Source organism: Haematobia irritans, chromosome 1, assembly GCF_050003625.1.
Source record: "Haematobia irritans isolate KBUSLIRL chromosome 1, ASM5000362v1, whole genome shotgun sequence".
Lineage (NCBI taxonomy): Eukaryota > Metazoa > Arthropoda > Insecta > Diptera > Muscidae > Haematobia > Haematobia irritans.
This window is the reverse complement of record NC_134397.1, coordinates 26,982,646-27,000,368: the sequence shown is the minus strand read 5'-3', so window position 1 is coordinate 27,000,368 and position 17,723 is coordinate 26,982,646. Positions and strand designations below refer to the sequence as shown.

The 17,723-nt window shown below is 30.1% G+C and overlaps 1 protein-coding gene across 1 annotated transcript in view; it reads left to right on the top strand.

The window, feature by feature from the left end:
- The window catches only part of LOC142220484 (uncharacterized), a 94,054-nt gene extending 82,674 nt beyond the window's left edge, over positions 1-11,380 (top strand). Inside the window, exons 6-8 of the mRNA XM_075289660.1 lie at positions 2,341-2,522; positions 3,084-3,207; positions 10,709-11,380. Of these exons, the coding sequence (XP_075145775.1) occupies positions 2,341-2,522; positions 3,084-3,207; positions 10,709-10,837 (435 nt within the window). The 3' untranslated portion in view covers positions 10,838-11,380. The remainder of the gene's footprint in view (positions 1-2,340; positions 2,523-3,083; positions 3,208-10,708) is intronic.
- Positions 11,381-17,723: the final 6,343 nt, after the last annotated feature.

Sequence of the window (17,723 nt, the reverse complement as noted above, 5' to 3'; positions counted from 1 at the left end):
CAAATCGGTATAAAACTCTGGCTGCTGGGTCCATATTAGTGCATATCGGGCGAAAGATATATATGGGAGCTATATCTAAATCTGAATCGATTTCTTCCAAAATCAATTGGGTTCTATTCTGACCCAAATTAGGAACATGTGCCAAATTTGAAGGCGATTGGACTTAAATTGCGACCTAGACTTTGATCACAAAAATGTGTTCACAGACAGACGGACGGACGGACATGGCTATATCGACTCAAGAGCCCACCCTGAGCATTTTTGCCAAAGACACCATGTGTCTATCTCGTCTCCTTCTGGGTGTTGCAAACATATGCACTAACTTATAATACCCTGTTCCACAGTGTGGCGCAGGGTATAATTAATTAATGGTGCAGAAGAAATTAATTAATTTTTGTATTTCTAATCCATCAATTTTATTAAAAGGTTAATTACACAAGTAAAAATTATTTTCGTGATTGAATAATGATTGAATCTGTTTATGTTATGGGAATAATCCCAAGGCATCTTCATATTCCTAACCCATTACTCATCAAATGTCGAAAAATTGCGTACACCAAAAGACGGCCATGGTAAAATGTTGAAATAGTGTAAAAAGTCAACCTTTGCAAAAGTCGAGAGCCGATATATTCAAATTTTAAAAATCAATTAAGCCTAAAGGTTCGAGTTTAGCCTCTAAAATTGCCATTTTTCACGATTACTTTTCTCTAATAATCCAATATAAATAGTATAAACTTTGTGAAAAGTTCCTTTGGCATATTCCCCATCAAGTTTTAATAAAATTTGCATCAAAGAGATATAATCTTATGCTGTTTTTACAAATTTATTTCCGATTTTAGTGGCTAAACTCGAGCTTAATACCCTCCTTAAAGCCGACATTTCCATATGTCGATCGAAAAATCGCGCGATTTTTTGGAAAAATATATTTTGCTTTCATTTCCTCCCACTAACAAAAGTCCAGTATATAATTGGGCAAAAAAGGTTTAACAAGGATTGTAATATTAATTTTCAAATTTTTGTAGAACTATGTTACGGCTATGAAATTTATTGAAAGAATTGTCTTTGACAAAAGTATAAGTGATTCCTTACGTGAAACAACTCCTTACGAAAATACGAACGTGGAAAATACAGATTCAGAAACAGACCACAGCGAGGATGAAATTGCTGATGAAGAGCAGATAGTGTCAAACGAAAGCAACAGAAGCTGCGTTGTTTGTCGGGGCAATAGTCCCAATATAGTTTTTTACCTTGCAAACATTTAATTGTATGCCATGAATGTAACTTAAAGCTGCAGGCGAATGCAATAGAAAGGCATGAAGAAGATTATAAATGTCCTTCTTGCCGTCATGTAGTCCAGGATGTAATGCAAGTGTTTGTTTAAACTAACAAATACTGTACTAATTGTTAACGCTGAAAGCGATTTATTTCATTAATGAATTAATTTTTTGTTTTTAACTTTGATCATTATATTTCTATTTAATGTAATAAAACGATAAAACCAGATTTGATTTAAGTTTAATCTTTAAAATTAAAAACTAGGCATCTGATAAGCTTAAGAATTGAAAATTGGCCCCACATTAAATGAAAACAGGCCCCAAATAAATTTTAGGGCCCATTTTCATTAGGACATTTTAGGGTCCATTTTCATTATGAAATAGAACCCCAAAAAATAAATGAAATACGACCCCAAAAATGAACCAAATTTCGTGTTGTTGTATCGCACGTAATTATTGGGGCTAATTTTCATTAGAAACAGTGGGGCTCATTTTCATGGGGCCCATATTCGTAGCGCCCCCATTTGCAATACCATCCGACCTACATCAATAACAACTACTTGTGCCAAGTTTCAAGTCTATAGCTTTTTTCGTTCGGAAGTTAGCGTGATTTCAACAGACGGATGGACATGCTTAGATCGACTCAGAATTTCACCACGATCCAGAATATATATACTTTATGGGGTCTTAGAGCAATATTTCGATGTGTTACAAACGGAATGACAAAGTTAATATACCCCCATCCTATGGTGGAGGGTATAAAAATACAAAAAAGACATCAACTATTCCCATCCAAACAATTCAGTTGATTCTTCATATTATTCAGGATACTTTCCCCCACGTAACAATACCAATAACATAACGACTAAATTTATTTTGCGATAATCTCTTCTTATCTAGCCATTATAGAAAATTTCCATTTCATATTTTCTTCCATTTTATTATATTTCTCCCTCTCTCCCTCTCTGTCTATTTCCATAACAACTTTCTAATGTCCTAATAATGCCTGTGGCCGTAACCACCATTCATAACTGATGGGGAAAATTTACACGATATAATAACGCAGAATGATAGTTACAACCCCACAACGACAGCTACAATATTCTCCATACGCAATGGTACACATAATCTGTATTTGGAAACATATCGAGATGGCTTACACCTGTATTTGGAACGAGATAAAACCACTGAGATGCTGCCCATACAATTTAATTTGTATGACTATCGGTGGCATCAAGTGGCCATAAGGTAAGAAGGGGGATAAATGTGTTAACTTGAGGTTTACATATGCGAATGAGATCATAGAGATGGGTATGTGAGTGAGTGTATGAGAGAGAAACGAAAAAAGTATCTTAGCTTCAGTGTTATGAGTATAAGGTGAAGTCTCTGTGAGAGTCTTCAAAACGATGGGTACGGCTGTGTTGTAAATGAATATTTGCATATTCAGCCCCAATGGGGAAATGAGTGAACTTCTGTGTGTGTGTTTATGAGTATGAGTTTATACGATTGAATATGACTGCTTGTACATGTGATTGTGTACAAGTTCACTGAAGTGTTTCCTGTGCGGTTGAGTTACTGAAATTTACATTTTTATTAGCAATATTTGAGGTTTTTATTCACCTCTATGGTTGGTTGTTGATACCCATCGTTTGTAATTGCTTTTCAAGAGTCTCTCATGCACACATACACACACATCCACTCATACTCATATTATAGTCTATAAATACGAAGTGTATTAATTTTTATTTTATTGCAAGTTTTAATATTTTCCTGTTTATTTGTTTGTGTTTTCTTGTGTGTATTTGACAGCATAAAAAATGGTGATTTTATAACGATATACACAGATTGTTCCTGGTCGAATAGTTTTGTCGTTTCGAAGCGTTTATTTTCATTGCCCCTTAATGCGGATGTGGAAGTTGGAAAGGGTTTTAATGTAAGTAAAACTAAATGAACATTTATATGAAATTCTTAAAAAACATACACTATATACAAATGAAATGTCAATGATTGTAGAATGAAATGTTCCGTGAAAGGAGTAAATGATTAAAAAACATTACAAATAGAGTTTATCATAAGAGCAATATGCAAATATAAATTAAATTAAGGATCGAAAATAATTAAAACGATTTTTTACATATTCACAGAATAAAGGGATTGGCTTGGTATTGTACACTCAAAAAAATATCTATTAATTTTCTTGTCAATACAACTAAAATTATGTTTAAATTTGTGCTAGCAACGTAATTTGTAAATAAAATTACGATTTTAGTGATATTTTGTCACATTAGCAACCAATTTTGTTACATCAACAAAAACTTTGTTGAACTTAAAATTTTCTTTAACAACAATTTATTGTAAGTTCAAAAATTATAATACTATTTTGTGTATTTTTTATCTACACTGAAAAAGCAATTTTTTTTTTTCTGAGGAGCGAAGTTTTTTTTAACATAACATATTTTCTTTAAGGCATACAAAACAAAATGAAAAATTGAAATATTTGTATAAATTGAATAAGGCTAAGTCCATTGAGGACATTTTCCCTGTAATATTCGGCATTTAGTTTGATCCCACAGTCGACGAAATTGAGCGACGATCGGGTGTTACGGCGGCCCATTTCATTACCTCATCGGGAGCCACCGTGGTGCAATGGTTAGCATGCCCGCCTTGCATACACAAGGTCGTGGGTTCGATTCCTGCTTCGACCGAACACCAAACTGTTTTTCAGCGGTGGATTATCCCACCTCAGTAATGCTGGTGACATTTCTGAGGGTTTCCGAGCTTCTCTAAGTGGTTTCACTGCAATGTGGAACGCCGTACGGACTCGGCTAGGTCCCTTGTCATTGAGCTTAACATGGAATCGGGCAGCACTCAGTGATAAGAAAGAAGTTCACCAATGTGGTATCACAATGGACTGAATAGTCTAAGTGAGCCTGATACATCGGGCTGCCACCTAACCTAACCTACCGTAACCATTACTTCATCGGTGCGCTGGAGTTCTTGTGGGCAACTGAAGGTGAAAATTTTTCAGCATTGGCAAGTAAAATCGACCTTTTTTCTTTGTTCACAAACTGCTCAATGTGGACTGACTGCTTATCGGATAAAATCAAATTCGGTTGTGGTTATCAACCTTTGGGAAGTAAACACTATAACTTTTTGTTATTGTTTTGTCCGCTCAATTTGGAATGGCTTCCCATCGAGGAAATCCAAATTCGTTAACTACCAACTTTCATGCAAGCGAAGCAACTCCTTGTCTCTTTCCTTTCTACCTTCTTTGTCTATTTTGAACTTCAATGGCTTCTAAGGTCATTTTTCAATTTATGTTGCACCCAATCTCGTGACATGCTCAGCTCACGAGGAAGTTTTCTACTATCGTGGCGTCGATTCCGACCATATATGGCCTGCCGTGCCCTGCAATGCTCTCATCGTTGTCATAGCCAATCAGGTGATTAATTGACTACAGGTATTTGCTAAAGTCGAAGAGGATGGGCTTACTCGTTTAGATAGCTCCCTCATGGCAGACCCTACATTTTATCAGGTGCTGGTGGGTGAGAAGATCACAAAAATGCCTCACCAAGAGCATTTTGGACTTATGCTGTAGATGCTCTTCCAGTTTCTTCAATTGATATCCTGTATCAATTTCCATTTGGTATCGTTTATACTGGAAGAGCAAACAGGGGACGCATAATCGATAAGGAGATTACCATCGACTCAAAATTGTCTACTTATCTATACCTCAAGTGCCAGCAGTTAAAAATGATTTCAAAGATCTTGTTTGTACTCTCAACGTTTTAGAAACCATTTCCACATGTTTTTTTCTTGGTTGTATGAATGCTCTGACAACGTACGTTGCTGGTTCACCTCCTGGTTACCGACCATGTCTTAAGATTATTGGGGAGGGAATTCTCCTTACGAGGGTGGTTTGGATCACTTTATCAAAAGCTCTAGACAGATTCAGTGCTACGAGAACCAAACGTTTATGCGACCTCTATAATGTAGGTTGTTAATTCAGACAAGGTGGTGCCCGAGTAGAATCCATGCTGGCAGTAAAAATGCATCGAGAATTTTTTCTAACGGGTAAAGAAAATGGGGTCCAACAATGTGTGACTTTTTTTCTGGTTTCATAATTGGAACAATTTTTCTATGTTTTAGAGGGTGCTGAGCCGCCAGAAATCTAGTACCATTATTTCCAATAGGCTTCAACATCCTCGAAGCCGAACCATCTGGACCAATTACGGTATAACCTTAGACGGCCTCTATGGCCCGGAGTACACAATCCAGGGATGTTTGTCGCCGTACGGGTATTTGGGTTTCCTCTGGACCAATTGCGGTATAACCTTAGACGGCCTTTATGGCCCGGAGTACACAATCCAGGGATGTTTGTCGCCGTACGGGTATCGTCCTTCTATGTTTGCGAACGAAATGGAGATGTTGTCTTACTGTTTGGAGTTCCAGAGGTTCCGAATCGTCGACCATAACCGTTTGTATTAATGTTCCATCTCCTGCAGATACTTGCGCCAATTCTCTCACTTATGGGTGGGTACAAACCGGTCGATATCTTTAGCATAACTCCATATCCTGATATCAGATGGGGTTTATTTCCGGAACTCGTCCCTCTTAAATGTTAACCTTGATGCTGGGGAAATACACCTTTTGTACTCGTCGAGACATCCTTGAAGATCTTTTCTCCAGATGGCGTTGATGTTGACAAGTGGGCAATGGCAAACTTGTACTCCGTTAGAGTGGTAAATAGCTCCCAGTTAGCTTTACCGAAGTTCGTTATTTTCGGTAATTTCTCTGTAATAAAAGTGTCTAGCATTAGATCAATATTTACCGTGATTTCGATGGGTTCAGATTTCATGAAGTCATGGCATGGTGACGTCTGAGGAGCTTTGGCATGAGGCCGTTATGCAAGTCGGGTGATCTCACAAAGAAATTTGTGTCCCACACACAGTTGCCACAGTAGGTAAAATTCTACTAAAAATGGTAAATGGTTTGGCAGATTGGTGAAATTCTAGATGTTTTGGTAGATTTTGCAAAATATTCCTCGCCAATGAAGTATTATTTTACAAATTTTGCAAAAATTTTCTATAGAAATAAAATTTTTAAAAATTGTTCTATAGAAATAAAATTTTGAAAAAATTTTCTATAAAAATAAAATTTTGAAGAAAATTTCTGTAGAAATAAAATTTTGCAAAAATTGTTTATAGAAATAATATTTTACAAAATTTTTCTATAAAAATAAAATTTTGAAAAAAATTTTTATAGAAACACAATTTTGCAAAAAATTTCCATTGAAACAAAATTTTTCAAAAATTTTCCATAGAAATAAAATTTTACAAAAATTTTCTACAAAAAAATAAAATTTTGCAAAAACGTTCTATGTTTGGATTTCCAAAAGTTCCGAATCGTCGACCACAACCGTTTGTATCAAATATCTGTCTCCTGCAGATACTTGCGCCACTTCTCTCACTTATGGGTGGGTAAAAACCGGTCGATATCCTTAGCATAACTCCATATGTTGATATCAGATGAGGTTTATTTCCGGAACTCGTCCCTCTTAACGGTCAAACCTTGATGCTAGGCAAATACATCTTTTGTACTCGTTGAGACATCCTTGAAGATCTTTTCTCCAGATGGCGCTGATGTTGACAAGTGTTTGACAAAAATTTATATAGAAATAAAATTTTGACAAAATTTTCTATAGAAATAAAATTTTGAAAAAATTTTCTATACAAATAAAATTAAAAACAAAATTTTTTTATAGAAATAAAAGTTTGAAAAAATTTTCCATAGAAATAAAATTTTACAAAAATTTTCTATAAAAATAAAATTTTGCAAAAACGTTCTATGTTTGGATTTCCAAAGATTCCGTTTGTATCAAAGATCTGTCTCCTGCAGATACTTACGCCACTTCTCTCACTTATGGGTGGGTACAACCGGTCGATATCCTTAGCATAACTCCATATCCTGATATCAGATGGATCTCGTCCTTCTTAACTGTCAACCTTGATGCTTGGGAAATACATCTTTTGTACTTGTCGAGACCAGGGCTGTGGAGTCGAGCCAATTTTGCTCGACTCCGACTCCAGCATTTTTCATCAACTCGACTCCGACTCCGGGTAATATAACTAAATCTCATTTTAATACCACTAATTTGTAGTTCTATTGTGGGGGTACCGTAAGTGGATCGATATAAAGTATCGTATTTATTTATGTGTGCAAAAATAGGTCTTAATTTAACATTAGATGCCAATTGAACTCCATATTTCAAATTTAGGACAATGTTTAACAAATAAAATAATGATATAAATACCCATCATAATATGAGAAGACACCAACAGTATATGTATTTGTAGACCAAAATTATTGATACTATCTCAAATCTTTTAAATTTGTTGCGAGCTATATAAAGGTTTATATTCCCATTGTATATGCTTCTACAAAATCTATGCACTTCAAATTTAAATCTAACGTTATGGGACGTAACAATTTTAACAAAAAATAAATATGCAAGGAATGTCTAAAGTCGGCCTATTATAATATACTCTGCACAACTTTGTATTTAGATCTACATTTTGATAAAATCTCAAATCAGACTTCTACAAAATCTCGGGCAATATTTCGGAAATATTTATAACTGTTTAGACAATTTCGCAAAAATGCATTTATGATTCATTCATTGAAAATTTTGAAAATTTGAGTCATTTCAACAAGTTTTCGACCTAGCAGTGAGAATCAGTGAGCATACAATTTTGGAAAATTTTTTGTCTAGTAAATATAGAAATAAAATTTTGCAAAATTTTTTACAGAAACAAAATTTTTACTAAATTTTATATAGAAATCAAATTTTGACCAAATATGTAGAAATAAAATTTTGAATAAAATTTTTATAGAAATAAAATTTGGCAAAATTTTTTATAGAAATAAAAGTTTGAAAAATTATCAATAGAAATACAATTTTAAAAAAAGAATGTGTAGCAAACAAAATTTTGCAAAATTTTCTATAGAAATAAAATTTTGACTAAATTTTATATAGAAAAAGTATTTCTATAGTAATAAAATTTTGAATACATTTTTTATATCAGTGAGTATCAGTGAGCATCAGTAAGAAAAAAATTTTGAGAAAATTTGCTATAGAAATAAAATTTTACAATTTTTTCTTATAGAAATAAAATTTTGAAAAAATTATCAAAAAACCAAAATTTTAGAAAAATGTTTGTGTAGTAAATAAAATTCTGCAAAATGCTCTACAGAAAAAAAATTTTGACTAAATTTTCTATAGAAATAAAATTTTGACAAAATTTTCTATAGAAATAAAATTTTGACCAAATTTTCTATAGAAATAAAATTTTGGCCAAATTTTCTAATATAAAAATCTATTAGTATAAAACTTTGGCAAAATTTTCTATAGAAATAAAATTTTGACTTAAATTTTTATAGAAATAAAATTATCAATAGAAATAAAATTTGAAAAAAATTTCGTGTAACAAATAAAATTTTGCAAAATTTTCTATAGAAATAAAATTTTGCAAAATATTCTATAGAAACAAAATGTTGGCTAAATTTTCTATAAAAAAAATATTTCTATAGTAATAAAATTTTGAATAAATTTTTTATAGAAATAAAATTTTGACAAAACTTTCTATAAAAACCAACTTTGAAAAAATTTTCTGTCTATTCCACATATGTATATGGCATTAAAATAAAATTAAAAAAAATAATTTCGATTGTTCGAAATATTTCAAATAAATTGATATGGATCGATCCAACCCATCTGCTAGTCTAACATTCTAGGAAACATAAAAAGATAGTCGTAATTGAAAGTTGATTTTCATTTAAAATCATGCTGTGCATTGATCGAATGAATAACGCAATGGAAACTAATTTGCGTAAAAACTTGCTTAGTTACAAAAATGTGAAATGTTTTAAAAAAAATTGGTTTGGCCGGAGTCGGAGTCGAGCAAAATTTTTACGACTCCGACTCGGACTCCAGCAAAATCTTCAGACTCCGACTCCAAGACTCCGACTCCGGCTCCACAGCCCTGGTCGAGACATCCTTGAAGATCTTTTCTCCAGATGGCGCTGATGTTGACAAGAGTTTAACAAAATTTTCTATAAAAATAAAATTTTGCAAAATAATTCTATAGAAATAAAATTTTGACAAAAATTTCTATAGAAATAAAATTTTGAAAAAAATTCTGTAGAAATAAAATTTTGACATACTTTTCAATAGAAATAAAATTTTGACAAAATTTTCTGTAAAAATAAAATTTTGACAAAATTCTCTATAGAAATAAAATTTTGCAAAAGTTTTCTATAGAAATAAAATGTTGACAAAATTTTCTATAGAAATAAAATTTTGACATAATTTTCTATAGAAATAAAATTTTGACAATATGTTCTGTTTGACAAAATGTTCTATAGAAATAAAATTTTGCAAACATTTTCCATAGAAATAAAATTTTGATAAAATTTCTCATAGAAATAAAATTTTGAAAAAATTTTCTATAGAAATAAAATGTTGACAAATTATCTATAGAAATAAAATGTTGAAAAATTATCTATAGAAATAAAATTTTGATAAAATTTTCTATTGAAATAAAATTTTGACAATATGTTCTGTTTGACAAAATGTTCTATAGAAATAAAATTTTGCAAACATTTTCCATAGAAATAAAATTTTGATAAAATTTCTCATAGAAATAAAATTTTGACAAAATTTTCTATAGAAATAAAATTTTGACAAAATTTTCTATAGAAATAAAATTTTGACAAAATTTTCTATAGAAATAAAATGTTGAAAAATTATCTATAGAAATAAAATTTTGAAAAAATGTTCTATAGAAGTAAAATTTTGACAAACCATGATGTACAGGATGTATTGCTCACTACTGACGCATTGCTCATTATTGGCTTATACTGAGGCAATACTGCCATACATTACTGGATGACAAACTGAATTGCTAACATTCAAGGAAAAATATTTTCCTCCCGACCAAATTTTTAGACAAACGGAATAACATTTTGTACTAAAGTATTTCTTTTTGGAGAAAATAATACTGAGTTTATGACAAGCAGTACAATTGTTGACCATAATCTGTTCCATTTCTTTATGGTCTGTTTGGTGACGTAGCCATAGGGGGGCGTATATTTGCAGCAAAAACGAGCGTAGTAGTCCAGCGAGTAGATCAGGGACCACTGGCTTCCCTATGTCTTTCTCCATAGGATAACCTTGACAATAGCCATAGCATCCATATCTGTGAAAAAGATATAAAACAATAAAAAATATATCTAGAGGAGAAACTAATATTTTTAACCGAACATGTAAGAGCTACTTGAGCTCTCTGTAACTTGGAAATGACCTCCTGAAGCGGAACATTATATGGAAAATTTGTAACTTCAAAAAATCTTTGTTTTTTCCTTTCCCATTACAGGGTGAATTACAACAACTTCTCATATTACCACGACTTCAAGGACGAAGGCAATGCTCGGAGAAGCGAATATCCATAAATGAGGTGAAACGTTATATTATCGATACATTTATCGGTGATTATGGGAACTAAACTAGAACTTTGTTTAAAAAGTATTTTGCGTTATATTTTTGCGTTTAGTGATATATATACAACACGTAATATTATTATATGTAATTGCTATTGACTATTAATGATTAAAATAATAATTAATAGTAGTATTATTATTATTATTACAACTATAATTTATTTTTTGTTTTTTGTGTGAATTGAAACAATAAACTAAGGCATCCAACATAGAACATTTTTGCTACAAACCAAAAAAGAAAAATCAAATTGAAGGAATGAAAAACAAAACCAACCATACCAATATGGATATTGGTCGTTTAGAATACTGAAAATATATTATGAATATATTTTTCATATATTTTAAAATTTATAAAAAAAGAAACAGCATACTACCATACAACAACAATAAATGTAATTGATGATTATATTACCTATACATATACATGAAATAAAAACACACATAAACTTACGTATATTATTATATATAAATGATGATAATGACGATGAAGATGGGAAAGAGACCGTAAAGTAACTAAATTAAGCGACAAATAAGAAATAAAAACAAAACAAATCCATATATAAAAATAATAAATTGTGTTAATTATGGGTTTTATTATTTTTTGTTTTGGGTTCAAAGAAATAAAATGAAGAGGTAAGTAGTTTAATTTTTTAAGTAAATAGGCGAATAAGGTTATTAAATAACTAAGAAGAATCTAATTTCGACAGAGACTTTTTGATTGGGTTACTTGGGATTGGGTTATACTTTACAACCGAATATAGTTTTCCTCAATGTCAACAAAATGTGTGTGTACCGCATTTTAAAACGTTATAATAATACCAATACCATGGAACTCATAAAATTATTTGAAAACATCTCCTCATAATGGATTATCATATATAGTATATACCCAGCAAAAAAGCGTCGCCAAAAAAGTAATGAAAATGTTCTTTTTGGATCCGGAAGTTGTGCAAAATTGACGCAGAAGCGATGAATTTAACATGGGCTTGTCATAGGACGGAAGTCCTCCCTTTCAACAGCCGTTTCACTGAATTTGCATCACTTCTTTAGGTGTGATCCGAATTCAATGTTTTGGATGTAAATAAAAAAATTCTGTGATATTTTGTCAAATAAATAATTTTTATAGTTTTTTATTCTTTTTAATGGATTCTAACGCTTTTCGCAAACGTTTGACCTCAAATATTTTAAAAAAATTCACAATTTTTTCAGATTGGATTTAGCGTGTTTTTCGACAAAATTTTAATGATTTGGACCATTTTATGAATTCTTACACTGTTTTAACCTATTTGATACAAAAAAAGTTAAAATTACCCATTAAAAGTATGAAAAAACCAAGTTATAAAAAATTGAATTAAAAGAATTTCCTGGGTAGTTAAAATAAAGAACATCATTGGGAGTGCATCTTTTGGAAGTGCTTTTAAAGTTGTGCCTGTGGAAGAACTTCCAAATTTTTTGCTGGGTATTTAATATGTAAATTGTAGATTTTTGGGGACTTTTATATAGACATATGAGTCCATAAATTCAATATGAAAATTTAAAGTGAATGGAAGGAACCTACCTCCCTCTCAAGAAAATTGGGTGAAGAGACACGATGTCCCAAATTAAATTTGAAACATGTAGGATAATTTTTATACTTTCCACCATAGGATGCATATTGTAGGTCATGGTGAAATTCTGACCCCATCTGACGAGGTCCGTACGTCCGTCTGTTGAAAGCACGCTAACTTTCGAATGAAACAAGCAACACATGGCACCAGTGACTATTGCAAATGAGTCACATCGGACCGATATGGACTAAATTTTGCATTTTTGTTAGATGACACATACTAACATCATGTACGAAATTGGATCTGATGAAATTTGTTCTTTCAAGAAGATCCGGAAGATCTTCATATATGGAGGAGATCTTCATATATGGGGACTATACCAAAACCTGGAGCGATATACACCATTTTCGGCACAGCTAAATATTTATAGATTTAAAATTTCAAGCAAAGCTGATGTGAAAGTGTGGCTTCTATGGGCTCAATAAGTCAAACCGGGGATGGGTCTATATGGGGGGCTATATCAAACCGGGAACTAATTTATAATAACCACTCAATTTCAAGCAAATAGGAAAACAATTGCAGCTTCCAATCCCAATTGCTATTCGACCCAAAAAGAATATACCAAAATGTGGAGAAAATTTTACCAAAGAAACTTCCAAACAAAACAATCTTAAAAATTTTATTTTTATAAAAAATGTTGTTAAAATTTTGTTTTTATAAAAAATGTTTTAAAATTCTATTTGTATGAAAATTTTGTCAAAATTTTATTTCTATAGAAAATTTTCTCAAAATTTTATTTCTATAGAAAATTTTATCAAAATTGTAGTTCTTTGAAGATTTTGTCAAAATTTTGTTGCTATAGAAAATTTTGTCAAAATTTTATTTCTATAGATAATTTTATCAAAATTTTAGTTCTATTAGAAAATGTTGCCAAAATTTTATTGCTATAGAAACTTTTTTGAAAATCTTATTTCTATAGAACATTTTGTGAAAATTTTATTTCTATAGGTAATTTTTATCAAAATTTTAGTTGTATTGAAAATTTTGTCAAAATTTTAGTGCTATAGAAAATTTTTTCATAATTTTATTTCTATAGGTAATTTTATCAAAATTTTAGTGCAATAGAAAATGTTGCCAAAATTTTATTGCTATAGAAAATGTTGTCATATATACAAATCAGGAGATCGGTTTATATGGGAACTATAACAAAACCTGGAGCTATATACACAATTTCAAATTTCAAGCAAAGTTTATTAAAAGTGTGGTTTCTATGGGTTCAATAAGTCGGTCTATATGGGGGCTATATCAAACTTATAATAACCACTCAACTTCAAGCAAATAAAATAAAAATTGCGGCTTCCAATCCCGCTTGCCACTCGACCCAAAAAGAATCTACCAAAATGTGGAGAAAATGTTACAAAAAAAACTTCCAAACAAAAAAATTTTATATTTCGTACTTTTATTTTTATAAAAAATGTTGTTAAAATTTTGTTTTTATAGGAAATGTTTTAAAATTCTGTTTGTATTGCAAATTTTGTCAAAATTTTATTGCTATAGAAAATTTTGTCAAAACTTTATTGCTATAAAAAAATTTGCCCAAATTTTATTTCTTTAGGAATTTTGTCAGCATTTTTGTCTATATGTTAGAACATTTTATCAAAAATTTTTTTCTATAGAATATTTTGTACAAATTTATTTCTATGGGAAATTTCATCAAAATTTTATTTCTATAAAAAATTTTGTCGAATTTTATTTCTAAAGAAAATTTCGTCAACATTTTATTTTTATAAAGAATTTTTTTCTATAGAAAATATTGTCAAAATTTTATTTAAATTTTATTTTCGTCAAAATTTCATTTGTATAGAAAATTTTGTTAAAATTTTATTTCTATAGAAAATATAGTCAAAATTTTAATGCTATAGAAAATTCTGTCAAAATTTTAGTGAAATAGAAAAATTTGTCAACATTTTATTGCTTTAGTCAAAATTTCATTTTTATAGAAAATTTTGTCCAAATTTTTTTTCTATAGAAAATTTTGTCAAAATATTATTGCTATAGAAAAGTTTGTCAAAAGTTTATTTCTATGGGAGCCACCATGGTGCAATGGTTTGCATGCCTACACAAGGTCGTGGGTTCGATTCCTGCTTCGACCGAACACCAAAAAGTTTTTCAGCGGTGGATTATCCCACCTCAGTAATGCTGGTGACATTTCGAGCCAATTTTACTCGACTCCGACTCCAGCATTTTTCATCAGCTTGACTCCGACTCCGGAGCCGACTCCGGGTAATATAACTAAATCTCATTTTAATACCACTAATTTCTAGTTCTATTGTGGAGGTACCGTAAGTGGATCGATATAAAGTATCGTATGTGCAAAAAAAAGGTCTTAATTTCACATTAGATGCCAATTGAACTCTATATTTCAAATTTAGGGCAATGTTTAATAAATAAAATAATGATATAAATACCCATCATAATATCAGAAGATACCAACAGTATTTGTATTTGTGGACCAAAATTATTGATACTATCTCAAATCCTTTAAAATTTGAGTCATTTCTACAAGTTTTCAAATTAGCAGTGAGTATCAGTGAGCATACAATTTTAGAAAAATTGTTGTTTGGTAAATAAAATTTTGCAAAATTTTATATAGAAATAAAATTTTGCAAAATTTTCTACAGAAACAAAATGTTGACTAAATTTTCTAGAAATAAAATTTTGGAACAATTTTCAATAGAAATCAAATTTTGACCAAATATATAGAAATAAAATTTTGAATAAAATTTTTATAGATATAAAATTTGGCAAAATTTTTTTATAGAAATAAAAGTTTGAAAAAATTATCAATACAATTTTATTACAAATACAATTAAAAAAATGTGTAGCAAACAAGATTTTGCAAAATTATCTATAGAAATAAAATTTTGCAAAATATTCTATAGAAGCAAAATTTTGACTAAATTTTCTATAGAAATAAAATTTGGACTAAATTTTATATAGAAAAAAAAAATATTTCTATAGTAATAAATTTTGAATAAATTTTTGATAGCAATGTGTATCAGTGAGCATCAGTAAGAAAAAAAATTTTGAGAAAATTTGCTATAGAAATAAATTTGACAATTTTTTCTTATAGAAATAAAATTTTGAAAAAATTATCAATAAAAATACAATTTAAAAAAAAAAATTGTGTAGTAAATAAAATTCTGCAAAATATTCTACAGAAACAAAATTTTCTATAGAAATTAAATTTTGACAAAATTTTCTATAGAAATAAAATTTTGACAAAATTTTCTATAGAAATAAAATGTTGACCAAATTTTCTAATAAAAAACCTATTACTATAAAATTTTGGCAAAATTTTCTATAGAAATAAAATTTTAGCAAAATTTTCTATAGAAATAAAACTTTGACCAAATTTTCTAATAAAAAAATCTATTACTATAAAATTTTGGCAAAATTTTCTATAGAAATAAAATTTTTACTTAAATTTTTATAGAAATAAAATTATCAATAGAAATAAAATTTTGAAGAAATTTTTGTGAAGAAACAAAATTTTGCAAAATTTTCTATAGAAAAAAATATTTCTATAGTAATAAAATTTTGAATAAATTTTTTATAGAAATAAAATTTTGACAAAATTTGCTATAGAAATTAAATTTTGACAAAACTTTTTATAGAAATAACATTTTGACAAAATTTTCTGTCAATATTCCACATATGTATATGGCCTTAAAATAAAATAAAAAAAAATAATTTCGATTGTTCGAAATATTTCAAATAAATTGATATGGTCATTAAAAGGGATCGATCCAGCCAATCTGCTAGTCTAACATTCTAGGAAACATAAAAAGATAGCCGTCATTGGAAGTTGATTTTTATTTACAATCATGCTGTACATTGATCGAATGAGTAACGCAATGGAAACTAATTTGCGTAAAAACTTGCTTAGTTACAAAAATGTGAAGTGTTTTAAAAAATTTGGTTTAGCCGGAGTCGAGCAAAATTTTTACGACTCCGACTCCAGCAAAATCTTCAGTGTCGGAGACACCAAAACTCCGACTCCTGCTCCACAGCCCTGCCCCCATCACCATTCTATGATGGCGGGTAAAATTTGATAAAGAAGTTTTTAGGGCGGCACGAACGTTGTGAATTCCCTACTTGGCCTACATGGAGACCCCCCACTATATTGCAATGATCAAGTCAGTAGAATTGTGTTATAGGTTAGGCATAGTGACAACACGGTATTTCAGGCTCACTTGGACTATTCAGTGCATTGTGAGAAACCAGTGATGAACTACTCTCTTATTCTATTCTCAATAACAAGGGACCTCCTTTTTATAGCCAAGTTCGAACGGCGTTCCACAGTGCATTGAAACCATTTAGAGAGGGTTTAAAGCATTCAGAAAAATAACCAGCATTACCCTGGAATTGAATTACTGCCAAATCCACCATATTCTCCTGATTGGGTTCCATGGAACTAAGTTTTGTTTCAACATTTTTACAATTCAGTTTTTTGATTTTTTTTCAAAAATTTCCCCAGGACAATGAAATTTTCTTTATTTTTTGTGTAACCAGGTCCTATTTTTTTGTTTCAAAATTTTTAAAATTCAGTTTTTTTATATTTTTTTTTTCAAAAATTTCCCCAGGAGAATGAAATTTTCTTTTTTTTTTGTGTAACCAGGTCCTTCCAAATTTAGTTTACTTCTATTTTTTATACAAAAGATTGATAACAACAAATAATAATATTTCGATCGTTTACTAACAGCGTTTTCAATTAATTTGAAGTACTCATAGTAGCCATACATAAAAATATCCATACAAAATTCAAATACAAACTCAAATATTGTATGTATGGTACTCTTGCATGGCTTCATCATAGTTTTATTTTATTTTTGTTTTGCTTTAGTTTGGAATCCGTGTATGTAACAATTTTTAAGAGTATTGTTATTAACTACAATACTGTAAGTATACAAACGAATAAACGAATACTATTTTGTAATAACAATCATGGCATAAACTAAATGCTACAATACAATCTCATTTTTGCCTCAATGATTTTGCATAAACAAGTTTTTGTTCTTCATAAATTCCTAAAATTTTATGCAGTTCTATGGCAAATAGAATTGACGGAATTATGAAAAATATTTCAAATGAAATAATTGTGGTCCGTTGATGATTTCCATTTACTAGTGATTTTTATTTGTTCTCCCTTTTCTTGGGTATGGGGTTAAATGTAAATTCTATGTCTCCTCATTTTAAAGTTAACAATGAGAGGAAAACAATTAAATTGTGAAATTCCTTTTCGACATTCCGTCCTAGATAGTATAGGACAACATTTTTTTAT